Below are 26,561 nucleotides of genomic sequence, written 5' to 3' on the forward strand. Positions count from 1 at the left end.
GGTGGGAGAGGGCCCCCCCTCCCACCAGGATCCGGTGCCCTATGCCGCTTATCGGAGTCGCCGGCAGCAGCGGAGGTGATTGGGTCCTTCTTTTTGCTGGGTATGGAGGCGAGTGAGGGCAAGATGGCCCCCATCCCTCTCCATACCATAGCAAGGTGGAAGCGACGTCAAAACGTCACTTCCACCCATAGCTCTTAAAGGGACGTTTTGTGTTTTTTAAATCATTTTTTTTAAATGACAATTTCTTTTTTTTTAACATTGCATTTTTGTGTAAATATGAGATCGGAGGTCTTTTTGACCCCAAATCACATATTCAAGAGGTCCTGTCATGATTTTTTTCTATTATGAGGGATGTTTATATTCCTTGTAAAATAAATAAGTTTTTTTTTTTTCAAATATAAATTTTTATTAATTTCAAACAATGCCCAACATGGGCATGGACATATCGTACAACATAGAAGTGGGATACATAAAGGGGAGGGAGGAAAAGGGGAGCACATATCGAACATATTGCCGAGAACAAGGGAGAGGTAGGTACATAGAAGACACTGTACATGGCATCCCATTTATAACTCTATGAAAAACCTAAGTCAATCTGCCATCTGGAGATAACCTCTTGTCTAAGCATAAAACCTTCGTTAAGAAGCCAGAAGTGTATTCGAGAGCCTAGGTCCGTTCGGTTCCCCCTATCTCCAGCTCTCGTCAGAACCTCACCACCCCGGCAAAAACCCAGCACCAAGGGCAAAGATCATCGGGGGGGAGGGACACTGAAGGGGGAAGATGAGGGGAGAAGGAGGGGGGGGAAGGGGGGGGGTGGTAGGGATTCTGGTTGATTCAGGACTGCCCTAACCCACATGTAGTCTATAATGCCAACCATGTTACAAGGTCCTCAGAGATATTCCTTCAGGCGAGAATATGAACTGGTGCCAAAGCGCCCATGTTTTTGTAAATTTTTCCTGCTGTTGCCTCCCCGTAAGCACCAGGTCCTCCAGTTTACTAACGTCCTCCACCCTACGAATCCAGGACGCCACTGATGGAGGGGCCTGGCTTTTCCAGTGGAGCGGGATACATGCTCTAGCAGCATTTACTAGGTGACATAGAATGGATTTTTTGTACTTTTTAGTGGACATGGTATTTACGTGCAGGAAGAAGGCCGGGTCATTGGGGACATTGTACTCCGTAAATTTTTGAATAACGGTCCTAACTGTGGACCAAAAGTGAGACAACTATGAAACATGACCAAAATATATGCAACAAGGTGCCCTGTACTAGTCCGCATCTCCAGCAAAGCACAGAGGTGGTCGGGTAGAAGGAATGTAGAGACTGAGGGGTTAAGTACCATCTCATCAGAAGTTTGTAGTTTGTTTCCTGTATGTTCGTACAGATGGTAGATTTTAGGGCTAATGTTACAATACTTTGAGTCTGGCTCGGAGTAAATGTACACTTCAATTCCCTCTCCCATTTTGTCAGGAAGGTCAAATGAGCATCATCCCCGGGTGTGATAAGAAGGTTGTACATTGTGGACAGCGTTCTCGGAAGCGCCCCGTTACCGGAGCAGTATTCCTCAAAGGTGGACAACGGTTCGTCAAATCGGAGGGGGGATGGGAGAGCTCGAAGAAAGTGTCTAAGTTGGACAGCAGTCCAAAAAGCTAGTTTATAGGGTCCCGATGCGTCACAGAGCGCCTCTATGGACGGCCAGTCCCCATTTGTCCGGAAATGTCGTGCTTGTGTGCACTTGCTACTGGACATGGCCTTCAGAAGTTGGGGGTCCAGTCCAGGGGAGAATTGCGGGTTCCCCATAATAGGAAATAGCGGAGAATTAGGCGTGGATAATGACTCCTTGGAGCAAATCTGTGACCCCACCCGGACTGTCGTCCCTATCAGGGGATGCCTCTTCATGTGGGCTGGGAGATGTTGATAACACCAGGCAGCCCCTGGTAACGGCACCTGCATCTGGGCCTGTTCCAGACGGATCCACAGCTTCAGATCTTGGTGTCGGCACCAGTCTATAATTCTACCGAGGTGCACCGCTTGATAGTATTTCTTTACATCCGGAACGGCAAGGCCGCCGAAGAACTTGGGCATGAAGAGTAAAGTTCGGGCCAATCTCGGTTTTCTATATGCCCAGATAAAAATCTAAAATAGATCGTAGGGACCAGAATAGGAAGTGTTTGCAGCAGATATAAAAATTTTGGCAAGATGCAGATCTTAAGAAGATTGCACCTGCCAAACCAGGAGTGGAGGCCCTTATTCCAGGATTCCAATAGGGCCCTGGTTCTGGCCAGCAGGGGAGGGAAATTAAGTTTAAAGACGTGATTTAGATTTGCAGGGACAAAAGTCCCCAGGTACGACAGAGCCGTGGACGTCCATTTAAAATTAAAGCTGGAACGCAGCCCTCGCATGGTCGCTTGCGGCAGTGCTACTCCCATGGCCTCCGATTTAGTGTAGTTAATTTTTAGATTAGAGACCTGCCCGTATTCCTCGAATTCCCGTAGGAGATTCGGGAGGGATATCACTGGATTGGAGAGGAAGAACAGCAGGTCGTCCGCGTATGCAGAGACCTTGAATTGGGCATCACCCGCAACAATGCCTTGGATATCGGGGTTATTCCGAACTTTACATAGAAAGGGTTCTAAGGAAAGGGCAAAAAGAAGGAGCGACAATGGGCAGCCCTGCCTGGTTCCATTTTTAATCAACAGGGGCTCCGACAGGATCCCATTCACTTTAATCTGTGCCGTTGGAGCAGCATATAATTGGGCTATCCACCTAATCAATCAGGACAGTGAACATATACATCCAGTTAACCCTGTCAAAGGCTTTTTCTGCATCTGTATTTAGGAAAACGGAAGGGGTGGGGGTCTGGTTCGCAATGTGGATCAAATTCAATACCTTGGTTGTGCTGTCTCTGGCCTCTCTTGTGGGGATGAAACCCACCTGATTTTGATGGACTAGGGATTGTACGTGTCCGGCCAACCGGGTTGCTAGTATTTTGGTGAATAGTTTAAGATCAGTGTTCAACAACGAGATCGGTCTGTAGCTACTACAGGCCATGGGGTCCTTGCCTTCCTTGGGGGTGACCGTAATATGGGCCCGGGTGGTATCAGTGGCGAAGGTGGCTGTATTCCCTATGTCATTAAAAAAGGTCACCATATGAGGGCTAAGGGTGGGGAATAGTGTCTTATAATACGGGAGAGTAAAGCCATCTGGTCCAGGTGCCCTCCCAGGTTTATCCGTATTAAGCGCCAACTCCAACTCCTCTGGAGTTATCGGGGCTTCAAATTCAGCTACGCTGTCAGGTGACAATGTAGGGATCTGACTGGAAGTTACATACGTCTCCATCAGAGGTCGCCCTCCCGGTGGGGATGGTAGATTGTAGAGGGTATTGTAAAAGTGTTTGAATGCAGCCGCTATCTGATGTGGAAGGCCGACATCCACGTTCGTCTCTGACCTAATTCGAGGGACATAGGTCTGTGTCTTAATGTCTCTGACCGCCCGCGCCAGAATACGCCCGCATTTATTTCCGATCTGATCTGATCTGATTCATAGGCTACGAGTCTGCATTTTTGTAACGCTGCCTTGGCTTTGTAGCCAAGGAGGTCATTGACTTGACTCCAAAGAGAGGAAAGTTCAGCCTCCACGGATGGGTCCAGGGAGGCTTTGTGTTTCGACTCCAAAACCTGGAGTTTGGCCAGAAGCGAGTCCAATTGTTTCCCAGTCTCCTTTTTGATGCGCGAGCCATGTTTAATCAGGACACCCCTAATAACCGTTTTGTGTGCTTCCCACACCGCCCCCGGGGAGGAGTCAGCCATTGTGTTCGTCTGAAAGTAAAGAGTAAGTTCCCTAGTCACCTCTTCCAGTATCTCAGGTTTCTGCAGCAAGCTGTCATTAAGACGCCAGAAGCGTGTCCTTCGGGAAGGATTGGCAGATAGCTTGTAAGTCAGCATAGTGGGGGCATGATCTGACCATGTCTTTTGACCTATAGAGGAGGCCTGGACCGCATGTAGTTGGCTATGGGGTATTAGAAAGTAATCAATTCTTGTGTAAATTTTGTGGGGAGGGGAGTAGAAGGTATAATCCCTTTCACCCGGGTGTTGCAAGCGCCAGATATCGACCAATTGTGACTCATGGAGATAGGTGGTGATGCGTTTACGGGCACTAATAGGTAGGGAGGACGAGCCCACCGAAGTGTCCACGTGGGGGGCCAGAGGCACATTCCAGTCCCCTCCCAGTATCAGTTGGCCCTCCTGAAAGTCAGTCAATTTGGTCAAAAGACGTCGCACAAACGCGTCCTGACCTTCGTTAGGGGCGTAGACATTCGCTAGTGTCAACTGCACATCTCCCACTAGTCCTTTAAGAAAGACATAACGTCCTTCCGGGTCTATCTTGGAATCCCTAAGAGTCCAGGGTACGTTACAAGAGATGAGGATGGAGACTCCTCGGGATTTGGTTTTATTAGTGGAGTGGTACGTCAGAGGAAAGAATCTGTTCCTGAAGACTGGCAACCTATCCTCTTTAAAGTGAGTTTCCTGGATATAGGCTATATCAATTTTTGCTCTTTTTAAGTCGTGCATCAACATACGGTGTTTCTCTGGGGTGTTAAGACCTTTCGCATTTAAGGAGTATAGTGTCAGGCTGTCCATCTTCAACCAGAAGGGGAGGAGAGAGAGAAAAAAAAAAGGGGGGGGGAAAGGGGGGGAGGAAAGGGAGAAGAAAGGGGGGGCTAAGAGTGGGATAGGGAGGGGTTAGGACACAGTGGGGAAAAGTAGGGGGGGAGAGGCAGCGGGGTGGAGTCAAACTTAACCGCCAATGGGGGCCCTAACTATCCTCACAGCAGGGTGTCCCCCGAAGCTCAAAATCAAAAATGCTACCAGGAGAGTTATTGGAAGGTAGGGTCGGAATAATAGGGTATAAGGGGAGGGTAGGAACTAATGACAAGCAAAATGCTTGTTTGGCACGCCTCTACCAGAATTGGCCGAAAGCGTGCCGGCCTATGTGGGGAAGCGACCTGGAACAGCCAAGGAGTGGAAGCCCCCGACTCCCCCCGACCCGTCGGAACCTGTGGAGCTGTATGGGCACGGGTTGCTAGTATCCGCACGATCCCCCCATCTCGCCCCCCTGACCCCAAGAGGAGGTGGCAGGGGGGGAGGGGAGGGCAAACGTCAGGAGCCGCCCCAAGGCCTACACCCCAGAAACGACCAATCCCGCCCCCAAAGGAAGGGGGCACGTGGCAGCGGGGTGAGCAGCATCGGGGCTAACCGAGGTTATGTCCCCGGTAACAGAGGGTCACAGCAGGTTCCCTACCACCAGCCCCCCCAATTAAAAATCCCGTCCCATCAAGCGAGAGGCCCCCTCTCGGTCCCCCAGCGGGCAGGGGAGGCAGGCGACTTGTAGGAGCGTGGTGGGTATCAGGCGCAACGCACCTGTATTTACACCCGCCACCCCATTCAATTGGGTATACCGCTTGATGACAACCCCTCTCAACCGTACACGGATCAGTATCCAGCAAGCTCCAGGTGTATAAGCATATGGAACCAGAACCCAGCAGAAACTTATGTAAAACAGAATTAAAACAGAAAAGAAAACATTATAACATTAGGCATGTATCTCCAACAACTATGCGACCAGGGGAGCACCTTCACCTAAGTATCCTCGTCCCCCACCAGCCGGGGGGGGGGGGGGCAGCCACCCCACCCAGGAGGAGGGGAGACCACGGATGGCCTCCCCCCAGGAGGGCAGCTCCCCCCCAAGGCAGGGGAGGAGGAACCCCCACCCTGGGCACCCCGCATAAACAGACATAAAGTCAGGTTGACCCCCCCAGTACAGCAGCAGATCCAGCATCCGGAGCGTCGCCTCAGTCAAATGCAGTCCGGCAGACCCCCGAGGCGCCGGAGGCAGGGGGGGCCACATCCCACAGTCAGGGGGTTCCGCAGGGCAATCCATGGAGCCAAAAAGGGGGGGGGGATGGGCGGAAAGGGGAAATAACCCACCCTCCCAGCAAACCACCCCAAGTCAGCAGGGCCCATATACCGGAGCATTATAAACCCCCCACCAGGTCCCCCAGGACTCTCCGGGCGAGCAAGTAAATAAACACACTTAGCCCACCCCACCACCCCGCAGCGCTCCGCCGCCATTACCAGTCCAGTGGTCAAGCAAAGGGGGTCTCCTCTCCGGACATCAACGTGCAGGGGCCACAGGGGTAGAGCAAAACAGGGTAGATATAGGGAGCATACCGGAATTCAAGTTGACAAGGTGCTTGAGGTTCATCTCACAATTCACGCGCCCCCTCCAGCGTGGTCGCTCGGGATCCGCGGCGGCGTCTCTGGGGTCTCGGCGGAGCCGACCTCCATGAGGACTGTAGCCCAGATCTCCCCCTGACGGAGGGAGAAACATCACCCAGTTAGGGAGACTTACAGGGTCAGCATCCAGAAATGCGAATAGGGCCGGGAGATCTCCTGGGGAACGGAGGTGGAATGACCGCTGATCTTTCTTGAAGATCACTGCTAGGGGGCACCCCCAGCGGTAAGTGACCCCCCCTCCGGCGGGCAGCCTCCGACACAGGGCGGAGCAGGGCTCTCCTCTGTAGGGTAGCTCTGAAGACATCGGGCAGGATTTTAACGGATGCCCCATCAAAATCCACATCTCCAGCTTCCCACGCTCTACGCAGGATCAGTTCCTTGTGGGAGTAGTGATGGAGGCGGCAGATGACATCCCGCGGCCTAGTAATGTCCTGCGACTTTGGCCCCAGCGCCCTATGAATCCTGTCAAATTCCAGGGTCTGCGGCAGCGGTGAGCCCGGCAGCATGCGGAAGATGGCGGTGGCCGTAACGGCCAGGTCTTCAAATCCGGTCGCCTCCGGGAGACCCCGCAGACGGAGATTGTTCCGCCTGCACCTGTCTTCAATTTCTTCCTGATGGAGCTGAAGCAGGGTAGCGGCATCTATGTGGGCATCCTGGAGACTCTCCAGTGCACAAACCCTGGATTCCAAATCCGCTGCCGAGTTTTCCCCCGCCACCATGCGCTCTGTGATGGAGCTCAGTTCGCCTCTCACCTCCTGTAGCTCCTTGCGGTGTTGTGTCTCCAGGCAGCCGATGAGAGATTCGATGTCCGTCCGGGTAGGGAGTGCTCTAAGAAGCGCCCACAACTCTGCGTTCCCCTCGGTACCCACCGCGGACATTAGCGGGGGTGCGGAACTCGGTTGCAAGGCAGGAGGAAGGTCCGATAGTGAGTCCGAGCCGAGAGACGCAGCCGGTGAAGACGGGCCGCTCTCCAGTGTCTCCTCTCCCTCCGCACGTGCGGCCGCCATCTTAGGGGTAGCGGGAGGCAGCTGGGGCTGTGTCATAAACTTTGTGATCGGCCCGCCGGACTCCCGCGGTCTTGCCTGCCTGGACTGTCCCTTTGTCTTCTGCTTCCTCGTAAACATGCCGCGATCAGGCGATGGGTGTGAGGATCATATTAGGCTCCGATAGCCGGGAGGAGAACGGGAGCTCGGGAAACACACAACCTCACTCCGCCATGTCCAGGCCACGCCCCTTTTTATTTTATTTTTAAACGCTCCCGATCCCGCCAAGCTGGCGTGCAGAAGTAAACATATACGTGAGTAGCGCCCGCATATAAAAACGGTGTTCAAACCACATACGTGATATCGCCGCGATCGGTAGAGCGGGAGCAATAATTCTAGACCTCCTCTGTAACTCAAAACATGCAACCTGTAGAATTTTTTAAACTACGCCTATGGAGATTTTTAAGGGTAAAGATTTGTCACCATTCCACGAGCGGGCGCAATTTTGAAGTGTGACATGTTGGGTATCAGTTTACTCGGCCTAACTTTACTGTTGTCTTATTTTTTAATAAAAAAAAAAAAAGTGTATATATTTTTTTTTTTTTTTCAAAGTGCACTTGTAAGACCGCTGTGCAAATACGGTGTGACAGAAAGTGTTGCAACGACCACCATTTTATTCTTGAGGGCGTTAGAAAAAAAAAACTGTATAATGTTAGGGGGTTCTAAGTAATTTTCTAGCAAAAAAAAAAACGTTTTTAACTTGTAAACACCACATCTAAAAAAAGAGGCCTGGTCATTAATGGGGTGAAGTATTGAAGTGATAAGGATTGGTGAACTGCATTATATTATACTATTATTATATATTATATTTGGAGGGTTTCATCTCTCAGCCCAGTACTGACATGTATTATAACGTCTATATATATATTGTACAGTGTACACGACTCACCAATATACAATAATCAGCGCTGTGCACACTGATCTGAATTCTCCACAGCTCAGACGGGAGCGCGCTTTCCCCTGCCAGGTGACCCGCGCATGCTCAGTGCACAGCGTGTGGGACGCGTGGCTCGGTTCTTCCGCACATGCTCGTGTCACCCCCTGCGCACGCGCACTAATCAGCCCCGGTCAGGACAGTGTTTGGTGTGATCTGGTCGGCGCGGGATCCCCCCGGACTGTACAGGTGGGAGAGGAGAGGATGTATTGTCATTCATTAATATCCTCCTATTAGCGGATGGCATGTACACGGGCCAATCATAGGATCTCCTACGAGGGACAGGAAAGTGTGTGCAAGTCCATCAAGTGGTCCCCTGATGTGGAGGAGGATGGGGTGGGGGGATGGTTGAAGGGGGGTACATCATTGTTGGGGTGTTAGGATTATAATTAGTGATTGGTAAAATCGTGGTTGGGGGCTCTTGGAATCATGTTTGGGAGATGATTAGATCATGGTTGGGATGGGGGGTGGTTAGATCATGGTTTGGTTGGGGGGTGGTTAGATCATGGTTTGGTTGGGGAGGGGGTGGTTTGGTATCATGGTTGGTACTGGAGGGTATGGGCGTTTTGGATCATGGTTGGGAAAGGAGGGGAGGTGGTGTGGTTGGTTGGCTGGATCACAGTTGGGGGTGGTGGTGTTTTGATTCACAGTTTTGTGGGGGGGGGTGTTGGATCCTGGTTAGGAAAGAGAGGGGGGGGGGTGGTGGTGGTGGTGGTGGTTGGATCACGGTTTAGGGAGGGGGGTGGTGGTTGGATCACGGTTGAGGGGGTAGTCATTTTGGATCATGGTTGGGAAAGGAGGGGGGGGGGTGGTGTGGTTGGCTGGATTACATTTGGGGGGGGGGGGGAATGTGGTTGGATCATGGTTAGGAAAGAAAATGGGGGGGAGATGTGGTTGGCTGGATTACGGTTTGTGGGTGGGGGGGGGGGGTGGTTTTGGATCATGGTTGGGAAAGGAGGGGGGAGTGGTGTCGTTGACTGGATCACGGTTGGGGGGTGGTTGGATCACGGTTGGGGGGTGGTTGGATCACGGTTGGGGGGTGGTTGGATCGCGGTTTGGGGGGGTGGTTAGATCATGGTTGGGAAAGGAGGGGGTGCTGTGGTTGTCTGGATCACGGTTTGGGGGTGGTTAGATCATGGTTGGCAAAGGAGAGGGGTGCTGTGGTTGTCTGGATCACGGTTGGGGGGTGGTTGGATTGCGGTTTTGGGGGGGGGGGGGGTGGTTAGATCATGGTTGGCAAAGGAGGGGGTGCTGTGGTTGTCTGGCTCACGGTTGGGGGGGGTGGTTGGATCGCGGTTTGGGGGGGTGGTTAGATCATGGTTGGCAAAGGAGGGGGGTGCTGTGGTTGTCTGGATCATGGTTGGGGGGGTGTGTGTGTGGTTGGATCATGGTTGGGAAGGGGGGGGGGGGGGGTTGGACCATGATTGGTAGTTGTATAGGGCTGGAGCTATGTCTGCAGATATATAGGATGGACAGTTTCATGTGATGTGCGGTGGTGACCTGTGTCCAGGCTCTCCAGGTTGAGGGATTATGTACACAGCCAAAGAGATAAGTCAGTTTGTACTTTGCTTTTATGTATCCATTTAGGCCAATACAAGAGCGTGATGAATGCATGGATAGAATACCTGTATGTATGAGAACGATGGAAGGCCGGTGGCAGAAAATGATCGAGTGTTCAATCAGTCTTCTTTGAACCTGTTTGAGCATAGACCCAGGTTACCCCAAGCTTGGGTAATACTGAGCTCTAGGCAGATGGTTTGACTGACAGTCACCAGCTCTCAGCGCACTGAGAACCCAGTGATTAGCGGTGTTTGATCGCTTGGTTCTCAGTCTGGGAGGCAGCAGGTGACAGATGCCGAATCCACCTAGGTACGTATGATTGTACACTTCTCTTTTAAATCCACTTACTGTTAGTTGACCGGTAGAGTTCTATTAGAAGACACAATAACTGGGGTTGATTTATTAAAACTGGACAGTGCAAAATCTGGTGCAGCTGTGCACAGAAACCAATCAGATTCCAGGATTTTATGTCAAAGCTTTATTGAACAAGATGAAGTTAGATCTGATTGGTCACCATGAACAGCTGTACCAGATTTTGCACTCTCCAGTGTTAGTAAATCTCCCCCTCTGTATTTCTCCTCAGCTGGAACCTCCTTTCCTTGTTATCAACTCTTTTCTAATTGTACACTGACTGCTACACGGGGCCAGTGCTGGGTACAATCTCAATGTCTGCAAATATCAACACACACATTACAATATGACTATCTGTGTGCAATCTACTTATAGGCATTGTAAAGGCAGAATGTTTTTTTTTTTTTTTTTTTTTTATCCTAATACATTCTATGCATTAAGATAAAAAAAAAAAACCTTCTGTGTATAATGGCCACCCTAATACTTACCTGATGTCCACAAATTCCTTGGCCGTCCAGGACTCTCCTTCTGATTGGCTGAGACACAGCAGCTGTACCATTGGCTCCCACTGCTGTCAAAGTCAATTAGCCAATCAGAAGAGAGAGATGTCGTGGCCAAATCGTGGCTCCTTGTCCAAATGGACACACGGAGCTGTGACTCGGCTTGGTGGCCCCCATAGCAAGTTGATTGCTGTGGGGACAATCGACAGGAGGGAGGGGCCAGGAGCAGAGAAGAGGAGGATCGGGGCTGCTCTGTGCAAAACCAACTGCATAGAGCAGGTAAGTATAACATGTTTGTTATTTTTAGAGAAAGAAAAAGAGACTTTACAATCACTTTAAAGGATAAGTTCACCTTTTACAAAAAAAAAAATATTAATTTATTATTTTTATTTGGAACCTGTAAAGCATTTCACCCACGATCAGCAGATTGTGGGTGTAGTGCCACGGTCCTGCAGATGTCTGCCCATTCCTCTGATAGAGGCAGGCAGTTACTGAATGACAGGAAGCTCAATGAGCTACCAAGAGTGCTCACCAGCCACAAAAGATGACGGTACTTGTAGTTTTCACATGCACAGAACACTGTGTGAATGATAAGGGCAGCGTACAACACAAATCTACAATGCTTATCAATGTACCTGATCATTTCTCTAATAACAAACCAATACAACATAAGGCTACAATGCCTACTGAGGTACAACCTTATCAATACAACATGTAAAGCTATGATGCCCAATCAGTATACCCAATTATTATTCTAATAACAAAATAATGCCCATCAATATACCAAATTATTATTCTAATAAAGCAATGATGCCCATTGATGTGCTCAATCAATACTCTAATAACAAAGCAATACATCAACGGGCATCATTGCTTTATTTAGAATAATAATTGGGTATATTGATGCGCATTATTGCGTTATTAGAATAATAATTGGGTATTTTGAGTGAGCATCATAGCTTTATATGTTGTATTGCTTTTATTAGAATAATAATTTTGTAAAGCACTGTGCAAACTGTAGGTGCTATATAAATCCTGTATTATTGGGTATATTAATGGGCATCATAGCTTTTTTTTTTTTGTATTGCCTTGCTATTGCAGTATTGTTTAGGTTTTTCCTCAGTGGGCATTGTAACAATATTGATAAGGTACATTGATGGGCATGGTAGCCTCATGTTATATTTGTTATTACAATATTGATAAGGCTACCATGCCCATCAATGTACCTTATCAATATTACATAAGGCTTTGATGGGCATTGTAGCCTTATGTTTTATTGGTTTATTACGGTATTGATTAGGTACATTGATGGTCATGGTAGCCTCATGTTGAATTGGTTTATTACAATATTGATAAGGTACATTGGGCATGGTAGCCGCATGTTGTTGTATTGGTTTGTTATTACAATATTGATTAGGTACATTGCTGGGCATGGTAGCCTTATGTTGGTTTGTTATTACAATATTGATAAGTTACATTGATGGGCATGGTAGCCTTATGTTGTATTGGTTTGTTATTACAATATTGATAAGTTACATTGATGGGCATGGTAGCCTCATGTTGTATTGGTTTATTACAATATTGATAAGGTACATTGGGCATGGTAGCCTCATGCTCTATTGGTTTGTTATTACAATATTGATAAGTTACATTGATGGGCATGGTAGCCTCATGTTGTATTGGTTTATTACAATATTGATTAGGTACATTGCTGGGCATGGTAGCCTCATGTTGTATTGGTTTATTACAATATTGATAAGGTACATTGGGCATGGTAGCCTCATGCTCTATTGGTTTGTTATTACAATATTGATAAGTTACATTGATGGGCATGGTAGCCTCATGTTGTATTGGTTTATTACAATATTGATTAGGTACATTGATGGGCATGGTAGCCTCATGTTGTATTGGTTTATTACAATATTGATAAGGTACATTGGGCATGGTAGCCTCATGCTCTATTGGTTTGTTATTACAATATTGATAAGGTACATTGATGGGCATGGTAGCCTCATGTTGTATTGGTTTGTTATTACAACCTTGATAAGGTATGTTGATGGGCATGGTAGCCTCATGTTGTCTTGCTTTATTAGAGTAATGATTAGCTGGTACATGGAAGGTCACGTCTACCTCTGTCATTGAAGAGACACTTTGAAATCTGATGCTCTTTCTCTGAGTATTTCTGCACGTCTGCTGTCGGCCCCATTCACAGACAACGTGGCAGTCCTAGACTCCTATTGCTGTCATTGGGAGTCTTTCTGGTTTTAAATATCCTATTGTTGCTATTACTATATCTTATTGTTGCTATTACTATATCTTGTTACTATTTTCAAAGCTTTATAAGAAACTAAATAAACCTGATTTGAAAAGTGCCACATCACCACCATCCTCTATAAAAAGATAGAACGTGGATGACCAGCGCAGAGTGTGAAATAATCGCTAATCAAATTTGTCATTGAATGTACTTTGTAAAATGATGAGAACTATGATAGTAGGACTGTAATTCCTATGAAAAGATGGCATATTCTACTGCAATCACTCACAGGGTTTCATCATCTGTTGTGTGTGTATTGTTTGGTGCAGAGGATTTGATTGGTTCGTGAGTAGCACATGCAGTCCTCAGCCGGCCCCCGTCAGTGCCTCGGGGAGGAATTATATGAGGATTATTAATGATCCAACTACAGAGAGGAATTCTGTACACCAGAGGAGGGTAAGACGTGGTTCTTCTATGGGGCACTATGGCAGATGGAGAAGTCTGATTTATTAGGATTACATATTTTTTTTTATTTATTTATTTATTTATTTTTTTTTGTTTTGAGAAATAAACTTTTTTTGTTTGCAAACTTTAAAACCTCCTGTTTTAGGAATGGATTTACTTTTGTAATTGATGTCAATATTTTTTTCCAGCTAGGCTTTTATTTACTTGTATCCTCAATTTCTTTTTTCTTTTTTTTTTTTTATGTCCATCTTCATACTTCAAGTGTTACATTATAGCTATGAATGTAGAATGATGTAGTAGAATGCACTGGAATATTATTGCCTTTCTGCACAATAGAAGGAACTTTAACTGGAGCTAAAGATTAACTTCTGGGCTGTTTTATTGGAGATTTGTCGGGTGTTTTTTTTATAGTTTTATTCTATTCAGTTTTTTCCTACTACTAGACCTAAAGGTAAGTGGAAATCTCCCCATAGCTAACCATAATAGCAATATAGTCCTCATTTTTAGTGCAGAGGAGAAAGGTTTGCGCCTCTGTTACTTCTACAAGAAGTGATGTGACTACAGTGCCTTGAAAAAGTATTCACACCCCTTGAAATTTTCTACATTTTGTCATGTTACAACCAAAAATTAATATATTTTTTTTTTATTGGGATTTTATGTGATACCAGTGATGGTGAACCTTGGCACCCCAGATGTTTTGGAACTACATTACTCATTATGCTCATGCACTCTGCCGTGTAGTTGAGCGTCATGGGAAATGTAGTTGTGAAACATCTGGGGTGCCAAGGTTATCCATCACTGTGACAGACGAACACAAAGTGGCACATAATTGTGAAGTGGAAGGAAAATGATAAATGGTTTTCAAATAAATATGTGAAAAATGTGGAGTACATTTGTATTCAGCCCCCCGGAGTCAATACTTTGTAGAACGGCCTTTCACTGCAATTACAGCAGCAAATCTTTTTTTGGGGGTGTCTCTACCAGCTTTGCACATCTACAGAGTGACATTTTGCCCATTCTTCTTTGCAAAATAGCTCAAGCTCTGCCAGATTGGATAGAGAGCGTCTGTGAACAGAAATTTTTAAGTCTTTCCACAGATTCTCAATTAGATTTGGGTCTGGGCTTTGACTGGTCCATTCTAACACATGAATATGCTTTTGATCTAAATAATTCCTTTGTAGCTCTGGCTGTATGTTTAGGGTCGTTGTCCTGCTGGAAGGTGAACTTCTGCCCCAGTATCAAGTCTTTTGCAGACTCTAATGCCGAGTACTACACGACCAGACTTTCCAGCAGAAAAGGTCAGACTGTCTTCCCATCAGACTTTTGACGGAGTTACGACCGACATCCAAACGGACTAAATAAGGAAATTCAATAGCCAGTAGCTGCCCTAGCATCGTATTTGGTCCGTCGGACCAGTATACAGACTAACGGTTTTCCCAATTGAAGTTGATTCTGTCGGACAGATTTGAAACTTTCTATTTCTAGGTCCATTGGAATTTTTGAAGAAAAAAGTCTCATGAAGCCCACACATGATCGTAATATCCGACGGATTGATTCCGTCTGACCTTTTCTGCCGGAAAGTCCGGTCGTGTGTACACAGCATAACGGCTTCCCTGTCCTTGCTGAAGAAAAGGTTCCCCACAACAGGATGCTGCCACCACCATGTGTTCAGGGTGATGTGCAGTGTTCGTTTTCTGCCACACATAGCGTTTTACTTTTTAGTCAAAAAAGTAAAACTTTAGTCTCATCTGACCAGAGCACCTTTTTCTTCCACATGTCTGCTGTGCCCACCACATGGCTTCTTGCAAATGGGACTTCTTATGTCTTTCTTTCAACAATGTCTTTCTTCTCACCACTCTTCCATAAAGGTCAGATTTGTGGAGTGCACGAATAATAGTTGTCCTGTGGACAGATTCTCCCACCTGAGCTGTGGATCTCTGCAGCTCCCCCAGAGTTACCATGGGTCTCTTGGCATCTTCTCGAATGTTCTTTTTGCCTGACCTGTCAGTTTAGGTGGACGGCCACGTCTCTTGGTAGGTTTGCAGTTGTGCCATACTCCTTTCCATTTTCACATGATGGATTGAATATTGCTCCGTGAGATGTTCAAAGCTTTGGATATTTTTTCATATCCTAACCCTGCTTTAAACTTCTCCACAACTTTATCCCTGGCCTGTCTGGTGTGTTCCTTGGGCTTTTGTGATGCTGTTTGTTCACTAAGGTTCTCTAACTCAACTCTGAGGGCTTCACAGAACAGCTGTATTTATACTGAGATTCAATTACACACAGGTGGACTCTATTTTCTAATTGGGTGACTTCTGACAGCAATTGGTTCCACTAGGGGTATCAGAGTAAAGGGGGCTGAATATAAATGCACATGACACTTTTTAGATAGTTATTTGTAAAAAAAAAAAAAAAAAAATGACAACCATTTAAAACTTTCCTTCCACTTCACAAGCCTTATACCTGTAGGTAAAAACAGCGTGGACTTTACTACCACTTTAAATGTTATTAAAAGCATAGTTCACCTTTTTATAAAAACCTGCCTGGGCAGGTAGGGGGCATCTGCAGGTAAAAACAAACCATGCAGCTCTGACCAACGTTAAAGAATACTCTTGCTATATATGTAGGTCATTTATGTACTTCATGAAAAGTGACTGAAAAACTCCCATAGATCCCATCTCCCTGTCCTGCCTTGTTGCTAGGACGTTGCTAAGAGACTCCCAGCTGTTACTGATCACCTCCACCATCACAGGAGACGGCACGCAAATGCTGAGCTCAGAACTACTGTGTCGAGGGAGTGAGAGAGTATGTGAGGGGGATTGATTCAGGGAAAGAGCTCACTCCTGTGATGGTGGAGGGGAACAATAAGGCCAGGTTTAAATTTGTGCAGGTTCGTGCCTGGGGTCTGGTGCGTGTCTGTTGACCGGTTCAGGTTGAATTTTTTGCCTAAATTTGCACCTGAACTGGCCCCTTTTTCAATCGAAACCGCGGCTGCCCCAGACGTGTGAACGTCTCCATTGAGAGCCGGTCACACTCGCATGTCATGCGAATTGGATGCAGGGAAAACCGCATGTGTGAACCCAGCCTGACAGTGGAGAGTCTCCTAGCAACAAGGCGGGATGGGGAGATGCAATCTCTGGGAGTTTTTCAGTCAGGCTTCAAGAAGTACATAAATAATCTACACCTATAGCAAGGGAAATATTCAACATTGGTCAAAGCTGCGGTCTGTTTTACCTTCAGACGCTCTATTTCTGCATAGACAGGTTTTTTGTTTTTTTGTAAAAGGGGAAGTATGTCTTTAAGAACTTGGGGCATGTCCAGATTTGATTACACTTAGAGCTCCTGTTGTTGGATTGGCAGGCCGATTCCAGCCTTGTAGGGGGTGTCTAAGAATTTCGGCATCATCTGCAGCTTTGTCTCTTTTTATAATCAGTCTGACAACCCATCTTCTTCTTGTCTCCAGCAGGATGTTGTGCCGGGCGGCTCTGAGCGCTCCTCGGTGTACCAATGCCCGATGTCTCCTGTCCCGGGTCCAGATCACTGCTGCATCATGTCATCCAAAATGTATGTACCCGTATACACAATTCATATGTCTGGTTGTGGGTTGGTTTGCTGGTGTTGAGGTATGATGGGCCCGGTTGCCCCTGACAACCAATTTCTTTACTTGTCACACTCTGACAACCTGGGGTTGCTTGGTGATGACTATAACAATAAACCATTGTCCATGGCAACCAGGTTTTACCCCCTTAGTGACCAGGCCTTTTTTGCGATAAGGCACTGCGTTACTTTAACTGACAAATTGCGTGCTCGTGCAACGCTGTACCCAAATAAAATGCATGTCGTCGTCCCAGCCCCACAAATAGAGCTGTCTTTTGGTGGTATTTGATCACCTCTTGCAGTTTTTATCTTTTGCACTCTAAACAAAAAAAAAGGCTGCCAATTGTGAAAAAAAATGACTATTTTTTACTTTCTGCTATAAAACATTATTAAAAAAATCGAATTTCTTCATCAGTTTAGGCCAATATGTATTCTGCTGCATATTTTTAGTAAAAATAATCTCAATAAGCGTAGGTTGATTGGTTTGCGCAAAAGTTATCGTGTCTACAAAACTATGGGATGGTTTTTATGGCATTTTTATTGTATTTTTACTAGTGATGGCGATGAGCGGTTGTTTTTTTTTGTTTTTTGTTTTTCGTAGACTGCGACATTGTGGTGGACAAATTGGACACCTAACTGACACTTTTTTGGGGGGAACCAGTGACATTAGAGATCAGTGCTAAAAGTATGTACTGTTACTGCACTGGCAGGGAATGGGTTACCATCAGGGGTGAACAAAGGGTTAAGGGGGGGCCCTAGGGGGTGCTTGCTAACTGTGTGGGGGATGGACTGGCTGGGGGAACACAGATCAGTGTTCATGCTTAGAAGGAACAGAAGATCTGTGTCCTCCCCTGACAGAACGGCGATCTGCCTTGTTTACATTTACGGTAGTGACCGCGGGTGGCCGGCGGACATCGCGTGCACTGGACACGCTGATTGGCTCCCCCTCTGTACGTCACTATCTATTGCACAAAGTGAAAATATGCAATTTCATGGACCTTTCCAGCAGTCTCAATCCAAGTGGATTTGATTTAAATCACTAGTAAAAAGGCTTGAGGTATAATCGGGGGTCTCAAACTGGTAGCCCTCTAGCTGTTGCGAAACTACAAGTCCCATCGTGCCTCTGCTTGTGGGAGCCCTGCAATGGGACTTGGAGTTTTGCAACAGCTGGAGGCGCCAGTTTGAGACTCCTGTTTTAGTTCATAAGTTTTAACCACTTAAGCCCCAGACCATTTGGCTGGCTAAAGACCAGAACGTTTTTTGCGATTCGGCACTGCGTCGCTTTAACTCACAATTGCTCGGTCGTGCGACGTGGCTCCCAGCAAAATTGACGCCTTTTTTTTCTTTCACAAATAGAGCTTTCTTTTGGTGCTAGTTGATCATCTTTTGCAGTTTTTATTTTTTGCGCTTTAAAAAAGCGACAATTTTGAAGAAAATAATTTTTTTTTTGCTATAATAAATATCCCCCAAAAATATATAAAAAATTATTTTTTCCTCAGTTTAGGCCGATATGTATTCTTCTACATATTTTTGGTAAGAAAAAATCGCAGTAAGCGTTTGGTTTGCGCAAAATTTATAGCGTTTACAAAACGGGCTACTTTTTATGGCATTTTTATTTATTTTTTTTAAAAATTTATTTTTTTATTTAGTAATGGCGGTGATCAGTGATTTTTTTTTTTTTTTTTTTTTTTTTTATCATGACTGCAACATTATGACGGACACATCAGACACTTTTGCCATGATTTTGGAACCGTTCAAATTTTATACAGCAATTAAATATTAAAATGCATTTATTACTGTGTAAATGTGACTGGCAGTCACTCGATGTCCGCGGGGATACCTGCGACCATTTCACGACCATTGCACTGAGGTGAAGAACGGGGAGATGCTAATGTAAATAAGAATTTCCCCGTCCTGCCTAATGACACTGATCACGGCTCCCTGTGATCAGTGATGTGTCACACACAGCCCCCCCCCCCCCCCCCACCACAGTTGGAATAACCACCTAGGACACACTTAACCCCTACAGCGACACCTAGTGGTTAACCCCTTCACTGCCACTGACCTGCAATCGCGCTCACGAAGCTCCCGACAGGTGTGCGCCCGCAACCCGCCTCTTAAAGGGCAACGTACAGCTGCATGATTCTGCCTGTACATGCCCTTCTGCTGCAGTATATCTGCTTGAGGTGGCCGGGAAGCGGTTAAAGAGCAACTGTCATCTCTGTCCCGCAGCTCCTCCTCTGACTCGCTGTTGACTCACCGACAGTCCCGTTCACTTTAATGGGATGGCTGGTGATGCGGCAGTGACACAAGGTGAGGGATGTGGCAGCAGCAGGTAAATGGATGCTCGCTAAGGCCCCTTTCACACTTCTGCGACATATGGCGTGCAATTTTTCTGTGACTTTAAACACTTACGGACCAGGCTTTTTTTTCCAGATTTGTTAATTTTTTATTTTTTTTTGCTAGAAAATTACTTAGAACCCACAAACATTATATATTTTTAATACCCTAGAGAATAAAATGGCGGTCATTGCTATACTTTGTCACACCGTATTTGCGCAGTGGACTAACAAACGCACTTTTTTTGGGGATAAAGTACACTTTTTTTTTTTAACTTAAAATAAGACAACAGTAAAGTTAGCCCAATTGTTTTTTTTTTTTTTAATCTGAAACATGTGACGCTTCAAAATTGTGCCAGCTTGTGGAATGACGAAAAGCTTTTACCCTTAATCTCCATAGAGGACGTTTAAAAACTTCTACAGGTTACTTGTTACAGAGGTCGTCTAGTGCTAGAATTATTGTTCTCGCTCTAATGATCCCGATCTCGCATGTGGAGTTTGAACACCGTTTTCATATGTGGACGTGAATTATGTATGCGTTCGCCTCTTTCGTGTGAGCTCGGAGATTAAAGTGAAACAAAATGAAGGTTTGCTATTTAGAAAAGAATAAGCAGCTGTCAGGTTAGTAAAACGGTGATATCAGAACTGATATTCAATCATACAGTTTGTAGTATACATAGATTTGCAAAACGATGAGATAAAGGAATATTCCTGAAGGTTTATCTCGTGGTTACTGTGAAATTGTGTGAATGCATCAATGCAAGTGCATATTATCTCAGCTTGCAGAGCTTGGATTCATTGAATGAGTTTACTAAAAATGTAAATATTGCAGAATATACAGCCTCCTGCTACATAACTAAGCTCCATTTCATGCTGAATAAACAAATTATTAATGTATCTTAAATAGAAAACTATTTCTTTAAAAAAAATCAGTTTATCCACCCTGGTCTTAATTTTATCCTTTCTTGTCTTTCTAAATTAGTTGCTCCAGCTGTTCACCGGCAGAGCTCCCGGCACTGGAGCAATGTACCCTACTTGACCATGCCTCTTATCCGCTCACACGGAAAACCGTTTGCACACCGCAGTGAGCTGAAGCATGCCAAGCGCATTGTGGTAAAGCTGGGGAGTGCGGTGGTGACTCGAGGGGATGAGTGTGGACTGGCTCTTGGAAGGTTGGCATCCATTGTAGAGCAGGTGAGTACTTGGACCTTTCCTATACACAGCACACCACAACCCATGGAATGTATATGTGGGTGCAATACAGTGCAGGCTCATTGGTACATACTGGGTGACAATGTAGGAGCAGCATTGGGTGACGGGGAGAGAGCACTGTCACCTTATAACAAATGCCAGAACCTTCATGGCAGGATCACCAGATATTATTTTATTGGATGCTGCAATTTTTAAATATATAAAATGTTTGAAATTCTTAGGTTTTGAGATTTTAGTAATTGGTGTATGTATGTATGTATATTCTGGTAATCTGATCTAAGATCTTGGTGGAACGTCTTTTTTTATTTTTATTTTTTTTTTATTTTATTTTTTTTGAAAAAGTCTAGCTCGGCCCTTCCTTCATTGTGTGGTCATTAACCACTTCAGCCCCAGAAGGATTTGTCCCCTTCCTGACCAGGCTTTTTTTTTTTTTTTTTTGCGATACGACACTGTCGCTTTAACTGACAATTGCTTGGTCGTGCGACGTTGTATCGAAACAAAATTGTTTTTTTTTTTTTTTTCCTACAAATAGAGCTTTCTTTTGGTGGTATTTGATCACCTTTCATTTTTGCAATTATAAGCAAAAAAAGCAACAATTTTGAAAAAGACACTTTTTTTTTTATTTATTTTTATTTTTATTTTTTTTTGTACTTTTTGCTATAATATCCCCCAAAAAAAAAAGTAAAAGTAAATTAACGAATTTCTTCCTCAGTTTAGGCCAATATGTATTATTCTTCCACACATTTTCGGTAAAAAAAAATCACAATAAACGTGTATTGATTGGTTTGCGCAAAAGTTATAGCATCTACAAAATAGGGGATGTATTTGTCATTTTTATTTTATTCTTTTACTTGTCTGTTTTTTCTTTGGGCTGTGGCATAGCGGCAGAAACTTTAGATGCTTTTTTGGGACCATTGACATTCATACAACGATCATTGCTAACAATAGCCACAGATTACTGTATAAATGTCATTGGCAGAGAAGGGGTTACCACTAAGGGGCGATCAAGGAGTTAAGTGTGTTCCCTAGCTGCGTTTCTAACTGTAGGGCAATGGGACTGACTGGGGGAGGAGACATATTATTGTTCCTACTTAGTAGGAACACATTCTCTGTCTCTACTCCCCTAACTGAACTGTGATTTGCGTGTTTACAGACATCGCGCCCGCTGGGCACATAAATCGGCTCCGGGGAAGTGCGCCTGCTATAGCGTCTTAAAGAGCTGACATATAGTTACGGCGATTTGCTCAGCCACTCCAACCTGCTGCAGTATAACTGCGGTGGCTAGTTGGCAAGTAGTTAAAGCTGGCCACACATTATGCAATTTTTCTACTATGTAGTGTAAAGGCCTGCCTGATTGCATACAAATTTAAGTGTTTAGGTGTTACCTCCATATTTCACGGTTTTGCTAAATCTAAAGGAAAGTTGTACAAGAGAATTGTGTAATGTATGGCCAGCCTTACCTTTATATTACAGGATCAATAAGAAGGCTCGGTAGAAGGAAGTAAGCATGACTGAGCTCAGCCTCTACAGGGAGGACAATGATATGTATGGAAGCAGTAGTTCCACAACAGTGCCTACCCCCAGGGCTGCTGATCAAAATCGCGGGGCCCCGTACAGACTACCTGACGGCCCACCCCCCCCAACAAAGTTTTAAAGCTATATTTTGCTAAAAGTACAATAACATCATTATTAGCAGACACAAATACAACATAATACACAGAATTCCTGCTAAATCTAAAAGATAAAAATGAAGATGATAAAAATATACAGGCAAGGCAGTTGGAGCTCCGGAATCAGTGAGACAGAGGGATGGCAACAAAGTTACAGAGATAACAAACTCGGGAGCAGAGTTGACATTAGAGCCGGTGCTGGGGGGGGGACACAGGGAGAGGATTAGTGAGGGACGACTGTCTTTCTCAGCAGATAAAAGCTAGCATTAGGGAGAGGGGAGAGACCAGCTTTCAGCTGCTGGGTGAAGAGTTCTGAAATTGTCATCAATCACTAACTCCCCTCCCTGTGTGGGCCCCCCTGTGTGCTCGGGCCCCCTACAAGAGACTGATGTCTCCCCCTCCAATAAGTGGCCCTGCCTACCCCTGGCATAGAGGGTGACTGAGCTGTAACAAGCATGCAGCATAGGATCTCCAGTGGCGACCCATGCATTATGGGCGCCCCCGCCCCGACACCTCTGCCACCCTCCCCATTCATGTGCCCAGCCCCCTTTCAAGATGCCGGACACATTAAATAATATGGCGGGGATAGGTCGAGGGGGTGTGTGTATTTTGAAGCACGTGATTAGAGCCAGAGGCTCGAATAGGCTTCAAAATTCAGGCTCAGGGCGCAGAGCATTGCATCCCGATCCCACACTGTTGGGTGGCATAGTGAATGAATTTTCGCTATTTTCATGTTCCTCCCTGCCAATCAGCAGGCAGATTCAGTGAGACCTGTCTCCCGATTGGCTAAAGCATTAGGCTATCCTATTGGATGCCTAACGCTTTGGCAGAAGAGTAGACGAGCGGACACGGGAGCCGCAGCCGCCACTTCCCGCCGGGGAGGGGGTGAGGGGCTTGGTGAAGTGACAGCCGAGCCTGGTTGCGTATGACGGGGCACAGTGAGGCTGCAATTGATGGGACGGTTCAGTATTTTTCAATTTGGAGCACCAGCCACCACTGATGGGATGTTTTGGACTTTCCTGTCTTCCCTGGCTGCATTCTTGTTCCACGTCAGCAACTCACTTGGTAGTAAAGGCCAAAAGGGGATGACAGCCTTCAAACCTGCAGCTTTGCAAAGCGAGTCTGCAATTCCATCTCCAGTTATTTTGTGAACTTTAAACTTTGTTTTTTTTTGCCAACTTGCTGAAGTAACAAGAACTATTATGTCCATAAAGTCATCAACAAAGTGGTAAAAACTGTGGCCGGTGGCCTTTGTTCCATATATATGGTATCAGGATCACACTTATTAGTTCCTTAAACGGTTTTAAAATTGCTGGTGTTACCTCTAACACTGATGACTGGATTTGGGTGAAATGGTTGGAGAATTGCTGATCAGATCCAGATTGTGCCTTCAGTGTTTCCACTTAACCAAGTGATTGTATATTTTATCACATATTCAGAGTCTCTCCTTCCATGCATACATTGGAAGTAGATGGGATATCAGTTTGTAGACAACTGTGCTACTTTTACTATGGACCACAGATCTGTATTCAAATCCCAACCACGGCATAACCTGCCTGGAGTTTGCATGTTCTCTCTGTACCTGCGTGGGTTTCCTCCGGGTACTCCGGTTTCCTCCTACACCACAAAGACATGCTGGTAGATTAATTGGCTCCTGTCTAAATTTGCCCTTGTATGAATGTGAGTTAGGGACCTTAGATTGTAAGCTCTTTGAGCAGAGAATGTGAATGTACAATGTATATGTAAACGTGCTATATCCGTACCTAAAATAAATGAATCTAACTGTGGCTGTAATCACTAGTGATGCACCGAAATGAAAATTTCTGAACCGAACATTTTAATATGAATTTGTCAGCCATTATTTCCACCTTTTTTTTTTTTTAGAAGCGGTGTTAAAAATCCTGCTTGCTGCATTTTTGGTGCATATTTGGCAAATCGCACCAAAAACGCACCTTCCCATTGAAATGAATTGAAAACGCAGCAAGAACACATCAAAATTGCACTTATGTTGCATTTTTTTAATGCATTTTTGAGTCACCTGACATGAAAAACGCACCAGAAGAAAGGTAAAATCACGGAAAACCCTTTTTTTTCAGCCGATAATTTTTTGGTGCATCACTGGAAACGGACGGAGCTTTTCTTTAGAAAACATCTGAACATTTCATATTCAGATGTTTTCCAAGTGCAGAATTTATAAAGCTTGTCTGAGAGTTTAGAAAAAAGGGGGCGGAGAGCTGAAATTACACTCCACAGAGCTCAGTGAGAGTTAATTGGGGGGGAGAGACAACCCCCCCCCCCCCCCTTCACACAGTAACAGAGCTGAAGCTGTCAATCAGCTGGAGGTCCCTCCCCTGTCACCGTTTTTCTCTTGGTGTCAGGAAAACTTGTCAGAAGTTATTCATGCTGATAGCAGAGGAATGAAGCATCAGACAGAAATGACACTTGGTGCTCTGGATTGAGACAATTACACATTGTAGCGTGTAACCACCACTTTAATAAATACCTGGATGTACAATAAATGTAATTGCCATACCTGAATGAATGAAATACTTGTATAGCGCACAATGCGAACTGAATCGCCTGTAGGTCATTTGATTTATTTCCCCCCCCCCCCCCCCGTGTGGTCAGCCACATACAGTGCGATTTTTGATCTTCTCTGTGGCGCTGCAGTGACTTCACATCTTATGCAATGAGGACTTGTACACTTGGCACCTCCTCAATTCAGAAAACGTTTTGTATACTTTCCAATGAATACAAGGGGTTGAAGGAGAGTGGATCGTGACATCTCCTGCCCCTCCTCTCCACGCTGTCCAGTCAGAGAACTCCTTGTATTAATTGTAAGGGAAAGATGTTTTCTGATTGGTGGAGGTGCCAAGTGAGCAGCATTTTTATTTGTCAGTGCTGTTGCAGATTTTCCCTGCTTCTGTTTTGGGGAAGCTGATGTCACAGAGCCTCAGCATCCAAAACTGATCGAAAATTAAGTAAAAAAAAAAGTTTTTGCCTGGATATAAACATCAACCACTTCAGCCCCGGACTATTTTACCCCCTTCCTTACCAGAGCACTTTTTGCGATTCTGCACTGTCGCTTTGAATGACAAATGCGCGGTCGTGCAGCGTTGCACCCAAACAAAATTGACGTCGTTTTTTTTCCCCACAAATAGAGCTTTCTTTTGGTGGTATTTGATCACCTCTGCGGTTTTTATTTTTTGCACTATAAACAAAAGAAGAGCGACAATTTTGAAAAAAACACAATATTTTTTGCTATAATATCCAATAAAATAAAATAAAAATTTCCTTCAGTTTAGGCCGATACATATTCTTCTACATATTTTTGGTAAAAAAAATTGCAATAAGCGTATATTGATTGGTTTGCGCAAAAGTTTATAGCGTCTACAAAATAGGGGATAGATTTTTTTTTAAAAAAATTTGAAATAGTAATGGCTGTGATCTGCGATTTTAATTTTTTTTTTTTTTTTTTTTTTTTTTTCCAAATTTGACACGTTTTTGGGACCATCCACATTTACACAGCGATCGGTGCTATAAAATTGCACCGATTACTGTGTAAATATGACTGACAGGGAAGGGGTGAACACCAGGGGGCGCTGCAGGGGTTAATTGTTCCCTGGGAGTGATTCTAACTGTGTGGGGAGGGGACTCACAAGGGGAGGAGACCGATCGGTGTTCCTCTGTACTGGGATCACACCATCGGTCTCCTCTCCTCTGACAGGGTGTGGATCTGTGTGTTTTACATACACAGATCCACAGTCCTGCTGTGTTCCCGGGCAATCGTGGGTGCCCGGCAGACATCGGGGCCGCTGGGCACACGCATCGGGTCCCGAGCGATGCCGCAGGCATGCGCGCCCCCTAGGTGGCCGGGAATGGGAAGATGTCATATGACGCCTGCCCAGGATGGGAGATCCCATCTGCGGGAGTCATATTACTATGGGTGGGTACGGAAGTGGTTAAAGCATAAATCCACTTTTGGCGAGAAAAAAACATTCCCCTCTGGGTGATCTATGTACATTGCAAGGATTATAACAACATTTGTTGCAGATTCTTACCGTTTTGTTATTCTGAAGAAATCCCTCTGTATTTGTCTGTGCCTCTGTACTGAGGGGGTCTAATGGGAGTGGTTTCATAATTAACTGTCAGGTGCGCAGCTGCAGGGCACTAATGAGAAAATCTGCTGGGCCTGCATCCCTTTAGATGTGCTCCTATTGAAAGTGTTTCTCCAAAAATGATATTTTTGTTGCAGGGGATGCCTGAAATCTGATTTGTATCTTAGGCAGACCTCTGGGAAAATTGGTGAACCAATCACACAAGCAGGAAATGTTTCTGGG

The 26,561-nt window shown here is 45.4% G+C and overlaps 1 protein-coding gene across 4 annotated transcripts in view; it reads left to right on the forward strand.

Moving 5' to 3' along the window:
• The first annotated feature begins 8,319 nt into the window (after window positions 1-8,319).
• ALDH18A1 (aldehyde dehydrogenase 18 family member A1) overlaps window positions 8,320-26,561 on the forward strand; it is a 62,275-nt gene continuing 44,033 nt past the window's right edge. The window contains exons 1-3 of one of the 4 annotated variants that reach the window (XM_077455490.1): window positions 8,320-8,462; window positions 16,870-16,967; window positions 20,322-20,533. In XM_077455490.1, coding sequence (XP_077311616.1) covers window positions 16,871-16,967; window positions 20,322-20,533 — 309 coding nt within the window. In that variant the 5' untranslated portion in view covers window positions 8,320-8,462; window position 16,870. Of the gene's footprint in view, window positions 8,463-13,372; window positions 13,395-16,866; window positions 16,968-20,321; window positions 20,534-26,561 lie in introns of those variants that run through there. The other 3 variants (XM_077455489.1, XM_077455487.1, XM_077455488.1) reach the window with 3 other exon arrangements.

The sequence above is a fragment of the Lithobates pipiens genome, unplaced genomic scaffold (assembly GCF_037356315.1).
Source record: "Lithobates pipiens isolate NorthernLeopardFrog02 unplaced genomic scaffold, aLitPip1_a1.2 Scaffold_25, whole genome shotgun sequence".
Taxonomy (NCBI): Eukaryota; Metazoa; Chordata; class Amphibia; order Anura; family Ranidae; genus Lithobates; species Lithobates pipiens.